Source organism: Orycteropus afer, unplaced genomic scaffold (assembly GCF_000298275.1).
Source record: "Orycteropus afer afer isolate SDZICR_OR568_19922 unplaced genomic scaffold, OryAfe1.0 scaffold00060, whole genome shotgun sequence".
Classification (NCBI taxonomy): Eukaryota; Metazoa; Chordata; class Mammalia; order Tubulidentata; family Orycteropodidae; genus Orycteropus; species Orycteropus afer.
Window position 1 is genome coordinate 13,101,678 of NW_006921647.1, and position 19,140 is coordinate 13,120,817.

General features: G+C 39.6%; 1 protein-coding gene across 1 annotated transcript in view; it reads right to left on the bottom strand.

Annotated features, from left to right (window-relative positions):
* Positions 1-4,565: 4,565 nt before the first annotated feature.
* Positions 4,566-19,140, bottom strand: part of LYN (LYN proto-oncogene, Src family tyrosine kinase) — a 109,007-nt gene continuing 94,432 nt past the window's right edge. Inside the window, exons 10-12 of the mRNA XM_042780769.1 lie at positions 13,971-14,124; positions 11,258-11,389; positions 4,566-4,768 (exon numbers count right to left, since the gene is read on the bottom strand). Coding sequence (XP_042636703.1) covers positions 4,566-4,768; positions 11,258-11,389; positions 13,971-14,124 — 489 coding nt within the window. The remainder of the gene's footprint in view (positions 4,769-11,257; positions 11,390-13,970; positions 14,125-19,140) is intronic.

Consider the following 19,140-nt stretch of genomic DNA (forward strand, 5'->3'; position numbering starts at 1 on the left):
AGCATAAATATTTTGCCTCTTGGAATATGGCTGCATAAAATAGGTTTTCGTGGGTTTTGAGTTATCGCAGCTAGATGTTCTGCATTTGAATCAAATACATCACTGATACCAAAAGTTTTTGCACATTCCTCAAGCTTTCCAGGTACAGGTCCACATTCCCTTTTCCACAATTCCAAAATACGAAAATGGAAAGATTTTATTTTTAACTCATTTGGTGCAAAATTTGACCTGATGCTATTTATAGGCTATACTCATCCCAGGTAGTGTGAATATTCAGGCATTTCCCTGCAAAAATATTTGATTAAAGTTTCCTTCCCCAGCTGTCCCTGAGACTTCGTCATTAAATATTCTATATATTTATTGTATTAACTTTTTAAGACTAGAAAGAAAGAAAGAAAGAAAAACCAAATCTAATGCCAAGGGCAGCAGATAAGGGATTACTGTCCAAGTCCAGCTTAATGAAAAAAAAAAAAAAATCACAGATAATTTTGGTGCTGTGCATAGGCCACTTTTGATTCTAGAGTTCTATGTTAACATTGCACCTTGGCCAATCTAGATTGTGAGTAGCATCTTTCCAAAGATTCAGAAATGAGGCCACTAAGACTGCCCTATTTTTTCTAGGTTTAAGGAATATACTCAAGATCATACTGTCACCATATTGAAAACGTATTTGGCATTCCTATTTTAAGTGTGAAGATTCTTAACAACTTAGGAAATTAAACGGAAGGGTTTCCTTCTGTATTACACACCCATCGATCAGTACTTTGAGATAAAATGTTATCATCAGTTTTAATACATCTTCATGTTATAAAATAGAAAAAAAAGTTATCAAAACATTTTATTCAAGATTGCAACCTCTATAACTTATCTTTAAAAGTGTGAATGAGTTGAATTTTACATCTTCTTCCACAACTAAAATAACTAAGGAGACATTTTCCCTCACTTCTGTGTGGCCTCTAGTAAAGAATCCCTTTGTGCATTTAGAACATTCCACTGAGTCAGGGAGATTCTACTACAAAGATATTACATTTGTTTTATTTTATAAGGGAACAATATGAAGCAGACAATCTATTTCCTCTGTGGCTTTAAAAGAAACTGTCTTCTTGGCTGTGAAACAATGATAGCACCATCAACATCTTGAAGAGATATTGTGTGAGATAGAGATAATTCTTATAAGGTGCCAAAGCACAAAACAGGGTACTGGAAGAATAGCAGGTGTACAGATATCTTTGTGTATTTACCATCAACATATCCACCAGCAGCAAAGCAAAGCTTGTTTTCATTTAATCTTTTTTAGATTCTTAATGTCATGTAGTCAAAATGTAGGAGACAGAACTGGAATCTCCCTTCCATGAGGCATGAGTAGAAAATAAATGAAGACACTAAGGTGGGTGGTGTGAGCTTATGTAAGAGATGCTTTTGGCTGAGAAAGCAAGAAAGTGAACTTGGCTGTGGCATGTGGCAATTAAAATCACACAGGCTGCATTATTGAGCAAGGATGAGGATTTCTTTTAACTCAGTTGAATGAAAATGCTGGTGTTTGAGTACCTTTCAGCAGCGAACACTACCGAATGTAGTATGTGAGAGCAAGAGGAAGGATGAAAGGAATTACCACAGGCAGAACTGGAAATAAGTTTACCCTTTTAATTACGTTTCCATGCTGTGTGTGGCTTTGTCCCATTGTATAAGTAGATAAATATAGTCCCTAGTCCCTTCTATCTACTGTTTACATACTTTTAAGACAAGGCTCACGGCTTCTGTGTGCAGTATTTCCTCTGAAGAGAAACTGGGCAGTGCGTATTTCCAGTGACTTGTCTAAAGTTCTCTCGGCAATGGGATTTTGGCAGAACCAAGGGGCCCTTGTTCAGAGAAGCTACAGAGTGTCAGGGCTTCTTCTATTAAAGACACCAGTGTCAAGTCAATGAGTTTTACCTTAGGTTCAGTTAGCTCCATGTTTATCAAAGGAAAAAGGCACACAGTATTAAATACATATTTTCTCCCTTTGCTCCTACACTCTCCTGTGGGAAACCAAACCAGTGGAATGGCTTTCAACTCTGAGTGTGCATTATATTCACCTGGGAAGCTTTTAAAACACACACACACACACACACACTTATTATACAACAATGGAAAACAACAGAATCAGAATTTTGGGGGCAGTTTAAGTGGGCACTGCTATATTTTAAAGTTCTGAATAAGAACACCTGCTTAGACCCTCACTTTGCCCGTCAGTCAGCAGGAGGCAAGAATCCTGCTGCTACAGGAAGAGACCGTATGTGCTGTTCCTTAAGTATTAAGTACCTTAGGTATTAAGTACCATGGGGGCTCTGGAACATTCTGAGAATGGGCAATGAGACCTGAGCCAAAAATGGAGACACATGAGGGTGAGGATCACACACTTGATGAGATGGGAAATCAAATGTAAAATGTTAAAAGGAAGCAGAGTTGAGAGGATAAAACAAAATGAAAATGAATTTAGTAATTTTTCTAGAGACTTCTTTGTGCCTTAGAGAGTCTTTGCACTTCCTCCCCAGGTAATAAACTATATAGTATATGTCATTCTGAAAGAAAATGTCAATGGAGGAGGTTTATGTAGAAAACATGCCACTGTGAATCAAGAATACCAGGAGTATAGACATTATATGATTATAATAGTCTGTCTTTGTGAACATGGCACTTGTGAATTGAGAATTTTAAAACATATTAGAAAGGACATTAAAAAAAAATCACACAGGAAAATAAGTTAAAATTTAGAGAAAAGTGGAATGTTGTATCCTTTCTCCTTGACAACAAGGCCTAGACAACACATACGAAAATGTAATGTTCATGGTGCCTGTTCAGGCTACCTGAAAACAAACTCTATTTGCCTCTATGAAGGGATGTTCAAGTCTCTAGGCCATCAACTCCTCAGTTCTCTATCTAAAAGTGGGCAAAGGGTAGAGGTAGAATTTGTACATGTTTTTAAAACTATTTAACTATAAAGAATCACCTCTCATTTTCTCCCCAGTTGGTACCAATTTTTACATTGAAGACTGTTGGAAATGGTAAACACAAGTAAAAATTATGAAATATTATCAGCCAGGTATATTAAAATAAAATCAAAAAATAGAAATATTAGGTATGTACATGACAGCATAAGTGAATGGGATACAGCATTTTCTATTCCAAGCTTACAGTAGAAAAATTTAGTAAACAAAACCTCTTGTCTCTTTTGCCACAGTGGCTCATTGGAGCCTTGGTCACTCATATTCCTTCATATCCTTGGCTATAAGTAGTCACACATATTATACAATTTAAAAAGATCACAGAATCACAAAAATAGCCCCAAATACAGCATTTTTACCTTCTAGCAATGTACTGTCATCAAGTTGGATCCAACCCATAGTGACCCGCCCCCCCCTTGGGTTTCCGAGGCAGTATCACTATGGAAGTACATTGCCCAACTTTCCTTCCAAGGAGTAGCTGGTGGGTTTGAACCGCCAGCCTTCTGGTTAGCAGTCAGATGCCTTAGGCACAACTCCACCAGAGCTCCCTTTACCTTCTACAGTACATCTAAAATTAATATTTGTTCATTAAAATAATTTTTAAATCATTTGAAGCAATAAAGAGAATCCTTATGTATCCCTTTTAGAAGGTCTTATAAGGTTCTGCAGAGATTAGAATCTTTCTGTTTTTCCAAACTACATTGTCAAAAAAAGTCTGTATATAGGGAAATAGGGAATCATGGAATTGAAAGGCTGGACTGCTAAAAACATTCCTTTTTAAGACAGAAGTTTCTGAGGCAAGATGTGGTGTCTTCTCCATCTCTTTGGAGGTCTTGCTGAGCCCTGCACAGTTGAAGGGATGTGCATCACCTCACACAATAGCTTTGCTATTCACAAATGATACTTCTACAGGAAGAAGTGGAAAGTGCCACTGCAGCTTCTAGTTTCAGGGGTCTGCACAGTCTCCATGGAAGGAAAATGATGAACAGTCTCAAATATCAGGAGGAAGGAAAAACACTGAACTCTGGGAAAGACATTTTAAGCTGCTGAGTTCACCTGCAAAATCTAACCTGTTGGATTAGTAAAAAAAAAAAAAATTCTTTTTTTTAAACAAAATAAGCCAAAGCAGCTAGAAATGACAAGTAAGTGCCATAATAAGCATCTGGTTATTATAAGGCTACAAATTAAGTATCATTTTGCTACTATTTGGGACTTATTGCAATGGTCTGTGAAATGTTGGGCCACATGTCCAATTGTAAACAGAAGTCCAGAGTGGGTACATTTTGGGAAGAACAGGTGTTCTCTTCTCAGAAGGCTGTACTGAGACTGGTCTAACAGAGCCAGATGACCAGCTGAGGAGGAGTCCGAGCTGTAAAGCAGTAGGCCTCAGTCTAAAAAATAATCCCTTTCCACACAGAGGGTGTTCTTCCTGAGTAACTTAGCCTCTGCTGTCAGGAACCAGGCACAGTCGATGGTCTGAGTACCTGAATAACTAGTGCAGCCAGTGTTTGTGATTTTTTTCTTTTGAAATGAGACAGGCAACACAGCTGTTCCTGCCCTGGACACAAGTGTCCCTGTGTGCTAAGGCTGCTGCTGATATTGCCCTTCTGTTGCAGTGTAGAAGTCATCCAGGACACTCTGTAAATAATCAAACGTGGGTCTCTCTTCTGCCTTCTCTTTCCAGCACATCTTCATGATGTCATAGAGCTCATCTGGGCAGTTCTCCATCCGGGGCATCCTGTAGCCCTGAGACAAGGCAGCCATCACATCAGCATTGGTCCTCCCTGTAGCAAACAAAACACATCATTTAGAAGCTAGACAGGAAGATCAAGCATTGTAGTGCTCTTTGCGTTACTGCGTTTTGCAGCCATTAATAAAGCAAGCTGTAGAGGATAAAGACATTTCTGTAAGCAACTAAATTTTACTACGGGAGGGGTTAAGACAACATTCAGTCAGCCAAAGAGAAAACAGGTAAATGTGGTTAGTACAAGACAAAGCACATTTCCTTTACTGGCAAAAGGTTACTGGACTTGACTAACCTTTTGAATTAACCACTTAAGCCCAAATCCTACCTTCCGTCTGAATTCCTTTTGCTATGTTTCTTTTAACATCTATCTGAAATGCATTTACCAAAATATCATTTTTTTAAATAAACTTTTTATTGTGGTATTTTTTTTTTAATTTGAACAATCTTCACATGTACCATTCATTGTCATTAAATATGTTCATCAAGTAGTTCAACTATCACCATTGACTATTCCTGAATTTTTCCATCACCCTTAAGAGAAACTCAGCGCCCTATAAGCAAAAAGTCATTTTCATATACATTATGTTGTTTTTGAACTCAGCTTTTCATTGTAAATTTAGTTAAAAATGTCAGTATCCTGAACTTAGCCAGACCAATTGCCAAAAATAATTCAAACTTCAAGGAATTACTCAGAAAGGAACAGTGGTTCTGGTAATCTGGTGGAAATCTGCCTGCAGTGGGAGTCACTGTCATCTAAGAGAAAGGATTATTCACCAGGTCCAAATTACAGCTCTCCAGTGGGGTGACTTCACATGCTCAAGATACTGTCTCAGTCTCAGTACCTGTCAGAGCAAAAGCTAAAATTTGCATATTCTCAACATCCTAGGAAGGAACCAGGGTGTTCCTTAGTTCTACTGAGCTCTGCAAGACGACTGAAAACATAAGGAGGCTTTCAGTGTGGTCAAATGTCTCAGGGTAGTTCAGAAACTGAGCTATGAATCTCTGATACCGTGAATAGCTTTAACCAAAGAACAAGATTATTTTAACATTAACATTTTCCTCCATTATTAAAATGAGATAGAGAAATGAGCACAGTTAGAGGCTATAGTAGAACATATCCACAATTGGATGTTTTGCACATTTTGCAGGGATGTGTGCTCCTTTGGAGAGGAGTAGTATTTTCAGGTAGAACATTTTCATGCAGAGTACATACAATATACTCTGCCATATGGGAAGAAATCTACTCACCACACTCAATTTCCTTTCTGTAACTACCTCCTTTCCATACCATACTAGAAAGGTTTTAAAAGATGTTGTTAAGTTGCTGTTGAGCTGGTGACCCCAAGCACAATGAAAGGAAACACTGCTCGGTCCATTGATTGACTGCAGATGAAACTTGCTGTGATCCAGAGTTTTCATGGTTGGTGTTTGAAAGTAGATCGCCAGGTCTTTCTAATGAGATTGTCTTAGTCCCAAAGCTCTGCTGATACATGTTCAGCATCATAGCTATATGCTAGCCTCTCTGAAAGACAGATGGAGGCTGATGAAAGACAGATGCACACATGAGCCACATGAGCCAGAAATCAAATCTGGGTTTCCTGAGTGGAAGGCGAGAATTCGACCACTGAATCACCAATGAATGCCGTCTTCTAAAAGGTAAGCTAACAGCTTTACGGGAAGTTGTTTTTCTTTTTTTAGTTTGACATAGGATCTTCTTTTGAATTTATTCTCTATCCAGTGTTTTTCAAATTGTGGATCACTTCCCAACTTGAGATCAACAAATTTATTTGTTTGGGCACTGCCAGTATCTTAAAAAATGAATTATAACAGAATAAAATAGACAATCTCACAATGTACTGTACAAAGTAAAAGTCAGAATGTTTTATGTTTTGTGTTGTTTTTCAATTGGAAATTGCTTTATTAGATACCAAAATCAAACCCATTCTCCTCTAGTCAATTTCAACTTATGTGTCAGAGTAAACTGTGCTCCATAGGGTTGCTTTTTTTATTTTTTAAAATTTTATTTATTTTATTGTTGTTGTTGAGAATATACACAGTAAAACACATACCAGTTCAACTCATTATGTTTTTGTGAAACGTTTGCTTTATATAAAAAATAGGTCCCTAAAGTTTGATATCCTGAGCCCTTAACTTACCTTTCTTATAAGGACAGGTAGACTACAGGGACTGGAGGGTTTTTCCAGACTGAAACTCCTGAAAGATAATGATTCTTTCTGTATTTCAAAGAGCCTTTGCTTTTGAAATAGCAAGATCCATGTGACCTTTATATCTTTCAGATCTCTTAAGAGTTACTTACATGATAAATTAATTTTGCTCAAGTCTACATCTGAAGCAACATCTTTAAATATTTACATAACTGGAATTTTCTAACTGGAATACTCCATTAGACTCTCATTGTTTGAAGCCAAGGGACAGATCTCTATCACTTTACTGCAGATTCTGGGCTCAATAACGTGATGTGCCTTCAGCACTGCTCTGACTTTTGTAACTGGGAAAGTTAGCTCATTTAGATATACTTCAGAAGGAGTATCTGCATTTATTTCTGCCAAGGACTGAGTGAAGCTCTGGGATTGGAGGACTAACATCCAGGATGATATAAAAAGCAACTGGATCTGAAAACTTGGTCAGGAATCTTTTCCACTTCCTTGCTAGAAAGTCCCCAGCTGCATAGAAGGTCAGAATATGCCCACAGAAGAGAAACTTTTCTTCTCATTGTAGACTGTTTCTTCTTCATTCCTGAGTATTCTTCAGAAAGTGAAGCACTCACTCCCTCACTGATGCAGACAAAGGCTTATCATACTCTATCTTGCCTGGGAATATGTCTTGATAAAAGCAGATAGAAGAAAGAATCTGAAGTCTCTTTTTTTTGTGTGTGCAAGTAAACCAACAAACAAAATAGAATTATTACATAACAAATATTATGGAAGAGAGAAGAAGGGAGAGACCTTAGCCAGCCCCAAAGATCACATCTGACATCTGGTAATTGGTCTGTTGCTTGGTTAAAGAAAGCAAAAACTCATTGACTAGTGGCCTCAATGGACAAGAAATTTTATATTCCACCATGCATTCTTTCAAAAAGCATTTATTTAGTACTTATTATGGGCTAGCAGGTAGCACTGAGCTCTGAGAGCTACAAAGATGGTCTTGTCCTCACATGGCACAAAAGTCCAATGGGGAAAAACCCACAACTTCAGAAGGATCAGGGATGGGGTAGATGGGATGCAGGATGTGATATCTGGTTGTTGTTGTTAGGTGCCTTTGAGACATCTCTGACTCATAGCAACCCCATGCACAGCAGAATGAAACACCACCCGGTCCTGCGAGAGCTCTGCGATCCTTGCTATACTTGAGCCCATCGCCACAGTCACTGTGTCAATCCATCTCATTGAGGGCCTTCCCTTCTTTCGTCAACCCTTCATCTTACCAAGGATGACATCCTTCTCCAGGGAATGGTCCCTTCTGATAACATGACCAAAGTAGATGAGATGAAGTCTGGCCATTCTCACTTCCAAGGAGCATTCGGCCTGCACTTCTTCCAGGACAGATTTGTTAGTTCTTTAAGCAGTTCAGTCTATGGTACTTTCAGCATTCTTCACCAGCACCACAACTCAAAAGCATCAATCCTTCTTCGGTCTTCCTTATTCATTGCCCAGCTCTCACACGCATATGAGGCAACTGAAAATATCATGGCTTGTGTCAGGTCCACCTTAGTCCTCAAGGAGACATATTTTCTCCTCAGCACTTGAAAGAGATCCTTTGCAGCTTACTAGCCCAGTGCTGTATGTTGCCTGATGTCCTGACTGCTGCTTCCATGGTATCTGACATCTGGAGTGGGTAGGAATTAGCTGAGACTTAAAGCTGGTTGGTGGGACTGTAAAATGATACAAGCCCTGTAGGAATTGGTATGGTGACTTCTTAAAAAGTTGGAAATAGAAATACCATTTGACCCAGCAATCCCATTACTAGGTATACATGCTAAAGAAATGAAAGCCAGGACACAAAGAGATAGATTGACACTCATGTTCATCACAGCACTATTCACAATAGCAAAGAGATGGAAACAACCTAAGTGCCCATCAACAGAGGAATGGATAACCAAACTACGGTACATACACATAATGCAATACTATGCAACACTAAAGAATAATTTAGAATCCATGAAACACCTCATAATATGGATGAACCTGGAAAACATGCTGATTGAAATAAGTCAATCACAGAAGGACAAATATTGTATAAGTCCACTATTGTAAAAATTCAAGGAATGATTTACATATGGAAGGAAAATTTCTTTGATGGTTATCAGGGATGGGAGGAAACAATGCTAGATAGGTTAAGAGACAAATATTGATTTGAGTGAAGGGAAAGGCAATAATAATAATAAAGTTGGTGAGGGTCCCTGGGTGGCACAAATGGTTAAGGCACTCAGCTAATAATGAAAGGTTGGAGGTTTGAGTCCACTCAGAGGTGCCCGGTGATCTACTTCTAAAAAATCAGCCATTGAAAACTCAGTGGAGCATAGTTTTACTCTAGGTTAAAAGTTGGTGAAGGAGAACAGGAAGGAGAAAAATGGGGTAAGCAGAGACTGGAAAAGGAATACGCTTTTTTTTTTTTTTTAAATGACAGTGGATGAGAGCCAATCAGCTCCATGAACTATAACAATATTTAAAGACACAGGGGTCCCATATGAGTATGGGAGGGAGGAAGTATCAGTTACTGTGAGGCCACAATCCCCAGCCCAATAATACTACTTCCAAAAGAAAAAAAAAAAAAAAAATCTGTTTTAGAGGAAATAAAACCAGAATGGTCCTTAGAAGTGAGGATAGCAAGACTTTGGCTTGTTTACTTTGGACATCAGGAAAGACCAATAGCTAAAAAGGATAGCATGGTCGGTAAAGTAGAGGGTCACTAAAAACAAGGGAAACCCTCTGTGAGAAGGATTGAAACTATAGCCAAATCAATGGACTCAAACATATCAAGGATCATGGAGATGGCACAGGACTGGACAATATTTTTTTCTGTTATCCATAAAGGCTGCTATGATTTTCAGCTAACTGGATGGCACCTAATAACAACTTATACATCACTTCAGATATCAGGGTTGATGAAATATTTTTATAAGAGTGCTAATTCATTACCTTCATTATCTAAAGCAAGAGTGTCAGTCAGAATATAACACATTGTCTGTCACAAAAAGGACTTCCTGGGTTAGTCAATCACTGTGTAGGCACTATCCAAAGCTTTTTTCCTCCTGCCCGGTTCCCTCTAGCCTCTGGCTTCTCCATGGCTCACTCTCCACACAGTAGCTAAAATGACTAGAAGCAGTGGACCACATCATGTCTTCCATGTCATCCAGCGTAAAATGCAAAGCTCTTACCATGGATGATAAGGCTCTACCCAATTCATTACACTATGGACCTCCTCACCATGATCAGCCCCTAATTTCTCATCCATAGCATGGACACTGTCTAGAGATTAAATGACTAGGCGAGTCATTCACTCATTCAACAGATACTCAGACCCAAACATCATGGTTCCCTCCTTGGGGACACTCACCCCCAGCAGCCCCAGGCTCACTCTTTCACAATGCTGGGCCTCTGCTACTGGGCCACTGCATGCAATAACAGCAACATGTCCCATCCCATGAGCATGCATCATCCCTAAACTGTGTCATGAACCCTCCATGGCACATTTCACTAAATGTGTCTGTAACTATTGTCCATCTTTCACTACTAGAATCTTAGCCTTTGAGGGCAGGGCCTTTGAGACTGTGATGTCCCCTGCATCTGAAGAGGACATGGCATGCTCAAATAGCCTTTTGAATGAGGGAATGATTTAAACATTTCATTTGAAATTCACCTTATCCACAGATTTCGTTAAAGTCAAACAGTAATAATGATATGAAAGCATTGAGAAAAATCTCTCTTCTTAAACACTCCAGAACAAACCCTGGAATAGTGAGAGGTGTGCAGAATAGGGTTAGGTGTGCTTCATGTGTCCAGAGTCTGGAAACAGGGAACAATCAAGTTGCTGACATCAATAAGCTAAAGGTTTGATAGCTCTTTCACTGGTAAAATCAGAGGCAGTTATATCTTGAAAAGGTAGAAATTCCACACACATTATACAAACTTCTGTTTCAAAACCAACTAAAAAATGATCACAAATTCTCAGTTATATTTCTGTTTCTCCACCATCAGGTGCCCTTCCTAAGAGGTGTGCCTGTGATGAATTCATTCTACTATCCTCAATACTAAGACAGTATCAGGTACATTCAAAGCATTAAAGAAGTGGCTGAATTAATCTGTGAGGAAAAAGAATATGTATTCAATAAAATAAGGTACAATGAACTGTATAGCATATTTCAGAATAATTTCCACTAAGAACAGCTAATATCAAGGACTTATTCTTATCTGTTGAAAAGAGGGGATTATTTTTTATACCTTCATGCAATTCAACTTGCTTTCTCATATATGCCTCTTGAATGGAAATAGGTAGTAATTGGTACCTGGGTAGGGAATTTTCCCATAGGTGACAATTTCATATAGGAGAATTCCAAAGGACCACACATCAGATTTAATAGTGAAACACCCAAAGTTGATGGCTTCTGGAGCTGTCCACTTAATAGGGAACTTAGCACCTAAACAAGAAGATAAAAAGATTCTTATTTGGCATTCTGAGATTAAACAAAAAAGTCACGCATGTGTAACCTGTAACCCTCATACTTTCCACTAAAACACAAAACACAGATAACTTTATTTATTTTGAATAGGTAACACATATATATAGTACAAAGTAGAGATGATACAAAATGTTATATAAAAAATATTTTTGCCTCCCTCCTGAGTCCTTTTTGTGTATTGCCTTCTTAAGAAGCAAAAAGCAAAGGTTCTTGGGTCTTCTCCCAAAGATATCACTGTTGTTGTTATGTGCCATCGAGTCGGACTTGACTCATAGCAATCCCTCCTTGGGTTGCCGAGGCAGCATCACTACGGAAGTACATTGCCCAACCTTCCTTCCGAGAAGATATCACTAGGCAATTTTAAGCACAAAAGAACATGAGGCAGAACATAAAGGAATTTATTCTTAGGTTGTACATTTGCCCCCAAACACCAGCTTCTAATGCATCTACTTTAGCATATAAATTTTTGCTACTATGTTTCTGTAGAATATAAATATATTTTTAATCTTCATATATTTATGGATAAATACCTTTAAGTTTGTACCCATAAGAATCTGAGATGTTACTTCCAAGTTTAGAAAATAATGTCCCATTCTTTCATTTGGTAGGAAAAATGTTAAACTTTTATGTATTGGGTAGAATGATGATCTGCCTAGAATACGCTTTTTTAGTGATAAAACTAAGCTTCTCATGAGGAGTGGGTGAGGCTGAAGGACACTTAGCTCTCTGCACTATAGTACATTTTCTCACAGGAAAATGACTTGTGTACTAGTTGCCGATGAGTCGACTTTGACCCATGGCTATCTCATGTGTGTCAGTGTAGAGCTGTGCTCCATAGGGTCTATAGTGGTTGATCTTCCAGAAGTAGGTCACTAGGCCTTTCTTCTGAGGTGTCTCCAGGTGGATTCCAACACATCTAACCCTTTCGGTTAGCAGCTCAACACGTTAACCATTTGTACCACCACTCAGGGACTTCCGATGAGTACTTTTCTTTTTTTTTTTTTTAATTGTGATTTGGGTAAAGATTTACAGAGAAAAGTCACTCTCCATACAGCAGTTCACATATACTTTGTCTCATGTCATTGACCACAGATTACCACAATGCAACAGCTCCCCTCCCATGTCCTCCCCATAGTTACCTCTTCCCAGTGTCCATCCCTCCATACACTCCTGCCCCCTGAGCTGTCTCCTTGTGCATAAGCTGCCTTCTTTCTCCCATGATTGTTCTCTCCAAGGAGTGTATCTACTTGAGGTAAATGTTCACCGATGAGTACTTTAGACTTGTCAAATACAGTAAAACTAGTCAATCAAATCACCGTGAGTGATGACTAACAACAGTCACTGATGAGCTTCACTAAAGGGATCCTCTAGTGGACTAAAGTTTAGCTTGTGTACTTTGGGGCTAGACTTCCCTGGTTTGATCCTTGGTTCTACCATTTACTTTCTGACCTTGAAAAGCTATTTAACCTCTCAGTTTCCTCATCTATATGTGAATAATAGTAATAATACCTTTCACCTAGGGATATTGTAAAGATACAGGAGAAATGAATGAAGAGTACTTAGAATTGTGTAAATGTAAATGCACTGTAAATGTTCAATACACTTTAGCTATCTTTTGTAATTCCTTCTTCTTGTCAAACTAGTCTCCTTTACCTGCCTTTCTGCTGTGATAACTACTAAACCCAGAGACAGAGCTATAAAAACCTCCTTTAAACAAACAAACAAACAAACAAAAAACCCACTTATGAGAACACGGGCTTGGCAAGAGGAAAATCAACTTAAAATATGATGGAGGCAGAGAAATTGTCAACAATTGGAAACAACATTGAATCTGTTTGTTACCTTCATAAGTTGTGCCAACATCCTCCAAAAGGCACCAGAAATAACCCATGTGACAGTTAAAAAAGAAAAATATTTGTAACAATTACTAGAAATATCAAGAAAATATTTGCTTCTTTCAGAAGAGGAAAAGCATTGCAAAGATATTGTCTCTTGACTCTGTGGTGGGTAAGGCCATCAAAACCCTTGGATCGTAATCACAGGAGAGGTCAGGGCAGCCAAGATAGGACCAAGGAGGCACTGTGCCTGGGTGGGGGATTCATGCTTCTGTGCGTGTCTGAGAAGGAGCCCTGTGGTGCAGTGGTTAAAGCACTCAGCTTCTAACTGAAAGGCCAGTAGTTTGAACCCATCAGCTACTCTATATGAGAGAGATGAGGCACTCTTGCTTCTGTAAAGATTAAGCCTTGGAAACCCTATCTACCTTGTCCTTATAGGGTGAATATGAGTTGGAATCAATTCGATGGCAGCAGGTTTGGTTTTCCTTTTTCTGGTTTTAAGCTTTATAAAAGCATCATGTAGAGTTAATCAAGAGTGTAATTTTGAAAACAATTTTATTACAGTAGTATAATAAACAGATGAATACAGTAGTTTTAATATTGTACCAAATAACTTTTCTTATGATGAACATTACATTGTAACTGCTTTGCCAAAAACAGACAAAAGTAAACAACAAAAAACTACAGTTGTCATTAGAGCATACCTTCCCGTGCCGTGTACTCATTGTCCTCAATCACGCGTGCAAGGCCAAAGTCAGCGATTTTGCACATCAAGGACTCTGATACCAGGACGTTGGCTGCTCGGAGGTCTCGGTGGATGTAGCTCTTCCTCTCAATGTATGCCATTCCTTCTGCAATCTGAACAGAGTAAGGTTCTCATTTTCATTTCCATGTTTAGGCTCTGAGATAGGGACAGCCAGGACAAATGAAACATGAGTACCTGAAATGCTTTTGCGTCTGTGGGTAAATTGCAAGTACCATTTAGAGTTCTTTCTAAAACAACTGAATTGAAATGTCCCCAATTCACCCAAAGGTGGTCATTCTTTTTCTTAATAGTAACACTTCTCAACATTTTCTAATGTGTGGAGAGTCTTTTTAAACCCTTACTAAGTTCCCACATGTGGAGAGACAGATGTCATAACCTCTAGGGAGAAAGTGACTTGCTAATACAAATAAATTATTGGGGTGTCCCCAAAGCAGGATGTCCAGGCTTAACAGGAGCACCTCTTGTCAGCTTATCAACAGTCATGGAAATGGTTTTCCATGTTAGTTGCACAATCCCTCTAGGATGATCTGAGAGGTTCTATCTTACCACAGATCATGGCAGCAAGAGAGAATCTGAGATTTAAACAAGAAATAAAATAGGGGAGATGAAAACTCACTGCTTAACAGAAAATGTGGTATCATGGAAATTAGGTTTTTAAAGAAAACATTACCAAATTATACATGTAAGGATCATAAAAAGAAAGAAAGAAGGGAGGGAGGGAGGGAGGGATGGAGGACAGAAAGAAAGAAAGAAAGAAAAAAAGATGTAGCTGGTGAGCAGTTAGATGGAAAAACTTCTAATTAGGATTATGTCATGTAGGAATGTGCCAGATTCTACTCTGAAATCCAGGTGGCTCACTTGGCGGGCCTTCAGCATATAACTTTCCCCACTCACCAGCAAAAGCCTCCCTGTTACCGCTCAATTCAAATCCCCCCCCCCAACATTAGGCAGGCTATGTGGCTTTGTCAGAAATTTGTAGTTGTTAGCTTGTATTGAGTTGGCCCCAGCTCATGATGATCCCATGCAGAAAGGTTGGGATCCACAGGGTTTCCACTGGCTGATTTTCAGAAGTAGATCACCAGGACTTTCCTCCTGGCCAATGGACCCCATGTACAGCCAACACCTGTCTGTCAGCAGAAGCTTGTGTGTTGCTATGCTGCTGAACAGGTTTCAGCAGAGCTTCCAGATTAAGACCAAGTGAAAGATTAGCTCATTGTTACTGGAAAGTCATGCCCTTGTCTCTGCCTGGAATGCCTTTCCTTCCCTCTTGGCCAATCCCTAAGTTTACCTTCCTGCCCCTGGAGCCTTCCTGAACTTCTCTAGAATTCCTCTTTAGTTACCCACAATGTCCAGTTTGTACAAAAATCATTTGCACCTACAGATAATAACTTTGTAATTACTTTTATGTTATTTGATGTATTTTTCTCATACTATAAACACCACCAGGTCAAAAGCCATGCCAATTTCTTTTCTACTCTCACTTGTATCTATTAGAACCTTTAATCATGTGACCCTGCCTCTTCTAGAGCCTAAGAAAGTACTTTGGAAAACGTGTTAGGTTTTCTACATTACCAGAACACTCTGTAATTGGCATATGGCTGCATCAATTTGGCAAATGCTATTTTTATAGCTATTGATTGTGTCTCGTAGTGAGTGCTATGTTTGCCAGTCAGCCTGTCAACTCACCTTGAGTGGGCATCAAGGAAAACTGTCTTGATTGAAGAGAATCATAAATTTAGGTACTTGTAAAGACCTTTACTGGAAAACTTTATGAATAGTAATTAAACATTGTCTGACACAGTGCAGAAAATGAGCCCCTCAGGTTGGAAGGCAGTTACAATATGACTTGGGGAGAGCTGCCTCCTCAAAGTAGAGTCAACCTTAATGATGTAGATGGAGTAAATCTAAGGAATTTCAGAAGTGGGCCAGGTGCTGGTGCTGAGCAGAGTGGAAATCAAAGAAAGATAGCATAAGAAGATCCAGGCTGATCTGAATCCACTGATCTCTTCTCCCAGAACCCACTGATGGCCTGAGCACTCAGGAGATGCACAACCCCTATCTGACTCTGAAACATGTATGAAGCAGGCTCCACAGCAAGTCATCAAAGGGTGGGCAGTGCCAGGGCTCACTGCAGGGCAGGGTACTTCTGGAGTGTGGGACTTTCTCTAGGAAAATTGCAGTCCAGCACCAGTGGGCAGATGGTGAGGGTGGTAGGAAGTGGTTAGAGGTCATTCTAGAGGAGGGGTCACCAAGAGGGGGAAAGACAGATGTGGGCAATGGTGATGGAGGCTGGGAGGCAGGAGCAGACCCTTTGCTGGGCTTTCCATAATCTGCCATGTCCTCAAATTCAATAAGACCCACAAGAAACAGTCAGTCACACACTGAAAATTTGAGAGTGAAGATCAGGCTGAGTATATGTGAAGGAATGAAAAGACGAGAAGTTAAATAAAATGGAGCTTAAAGTTTGGGTCTTTGGGGATGGAGCAACAAGGCTTGCTTAAATGGAACAACAGTGGTTGCTAGAGCCAACAGGAGATGGAAACTATGAAGCAGGGCTTCTGGCACTGTCTCCAGACTCCTTTTTTTCTGCTACTCATGTGAGTTCTACCATTTCCAATTCTTGAGTAACAGGTAAAAACTAGCCAGCTGTTGTTAATTCCAACCCCATGTGTGTCAGAGTGGAACTGTGTTTCACAGGGTTTCCAATGGCTGAGTTTTCAGAAGTACATATCACCAGGTCTTTCTTTTCAGGTTCCTCTGGGTGAAACTGAACTTCCAACCTTGGAATTAGCAGCCAAGTGCATTAACCATTTGTACTACCCAGAGTAACAATATATACAAACTACTTTAGTATGGTAGTTCAGGTTGTACGTTAACTTGGCTGGGCCTAATTTTGAGTGGCTGGGCATCTGGATGTAGTCATTCCCGTGGTGATATTGGTAATTAACTCCATGGTGGAATCTACTGGAGCAGCTGAGTAGCTGCTTTAGGGATGTGGGCTGTTTCCAGTGTATAACAAGAAGCTTTGAGGAAGGTCTCCAGCATTTGGAATGCTTGAAGCCTGCATGTATCCAAGTCATTGCTCAGCAGCCTGCCATGCCCTGCCAATCTTGGGACTTGAATTAGTGGCCTGCTGTGTTGTTTGGTAATATTGGGACTGTGCCTTTTTTACTTGTTGACCTTGGGTTTGTCAGCCTCAGCAGCCAGCAGCTGCCTGAGTGAAGAAAGCCTCCAGCTTCAGTAGGCTGGGAGTAAGAGGAAGAGCTGAAGCCCAAAGTCGAGGGGCTTTCACCCAGCCCCTAAAGCCTGGCCCTTTGAACTTAGATGTCTAGCCTCCAAAACTTAAGAGAATAAAACTCCTGTTTGTTAAAGCCATCCCTTTTGTGGCATATTCCTGTCAGAGCAGCACTAGGTAACCAAAACAAGTAGAAACCTGGAAAACAAACAAATAAAATCAGAGTTGGCTGAAATCTGAACTAAGGTCTGAAATGACAAGTTACTGGGTCTTTTTCCATGCCCAGGCAGCCCTGCTGGACCCTCTCCTCTGGCTGCTGGTTGGACCCACACAAGTGAGCACTTGCTGCACTGACAGCCTCAAAGACATGGAGACAAGTGAAGACTATGTCATTCTCTTTCTTTGTAAGTGATTGTGATGATCTGTTGATGAAGAAAAGCTTTCTGTGAACTTGTTGGCAAGGGTTTTATCACGCCTACTCAAGTTCTGCATTTACATAAAGCTAAATGTATTTTTGAAATGGTTCACTGAAATAATAGCAGACTTGCAGCAAGCCTAGTTTATCTTGGCTTTCTTGTCTGTGTCAGCATGTTTTAAGGAGCTCAGACTCCAAAAAACAATAATCGCGTTAACCAAGACTACTATTTGAAACAATGGTATTAGCCAAATTGGAAAAAAATATATAAAAATAAGATATGGAAACAAATGACAAGCTTTCAGATGTGACGTGTTTTTAAGGTCATAAAAGATCACGAGTCTTGTATATGAAAGTAGTCCATTTTCTTTATTATTTCCCAGATCTGTGTATCATTCATTCTTGGTTTCTTTTTAAAATCTCTTAATCTTTTTTTCTTTTTTGGTTGTTGTATATGCTTTGGCTAAAGTAAATCCTGCTCTATTTCACCACATCAGGAAGAAATTGGAGACTATTTTGGCAATGGAATGGAGGATCAACCTTCTTCCATGGAATACCCTCCTTGTCCCCAGGAACATTTTAGCAAAGCTATTGTCAGCACTCTGTAACAGCCATCACATAAATACATCAAACCAGCCTTGGCTGTCCAGTCCGCCTCACACTTTCAATACTCCATTAGGTGGAAGGCTGACTTGTAAGATAGTTACATCAGAGGCAACTAAGGTAAGGAAAGGATCTGTTTGATTCAGAGACTGTTTTTCTTTTTTTCTGTTTTGTGCCTAAAGCTATTTTATTCTGATGATAATGACAGATAGTAATAATAACCACACTTCCCTCTCTCCACTAATTGAGAATATACTATATACCAGACACTGTTTTTCATTCTTTTCACCCAGTTCATGTTTCATCTTAATAACAAGTCTATTAGGTAGTATTGATTTCCATTGTATAGATGCAAATTAGGCTCAGGGAAATTAAATAATCTGCTGACAGTGACATGTGAAGGAGAGCCCAAATGAAACCCAGATGCATCTGGGCACAGTCACCCACTACACTCCATAAAGTCATGTCAGCGAGAGTCATACAGGTGCTTTAGAAGCTCAATTTTCATCAAGAGAATACCTCTTGTTTTGGATGTTAGCTGCCATCAAGCTGGCCCCTGACGCACAGTGATCCCACACACAACAGAATCAGATTCTTGTGATCCACAGAGTTTTCATGGGCTGATTTTTTGGAAGTAGTTCACCAGGCCTTTCTTCCTAGTCTATGTTAGTCTAGAAGCTACACTGAAACATGTTCAGCATCATAACAACACCCAAGCCCCCACTGACAGATGAGTGGTGGTTGTGCATGAGGTACATAGGTCAATCAAGCCCATGAGAGGCGGGGTAAGATGGCGGACTAGGCAGAAGGATTGCACAGACCCTCTTCAACAAAGAAAAGGGAAACCAATAAATA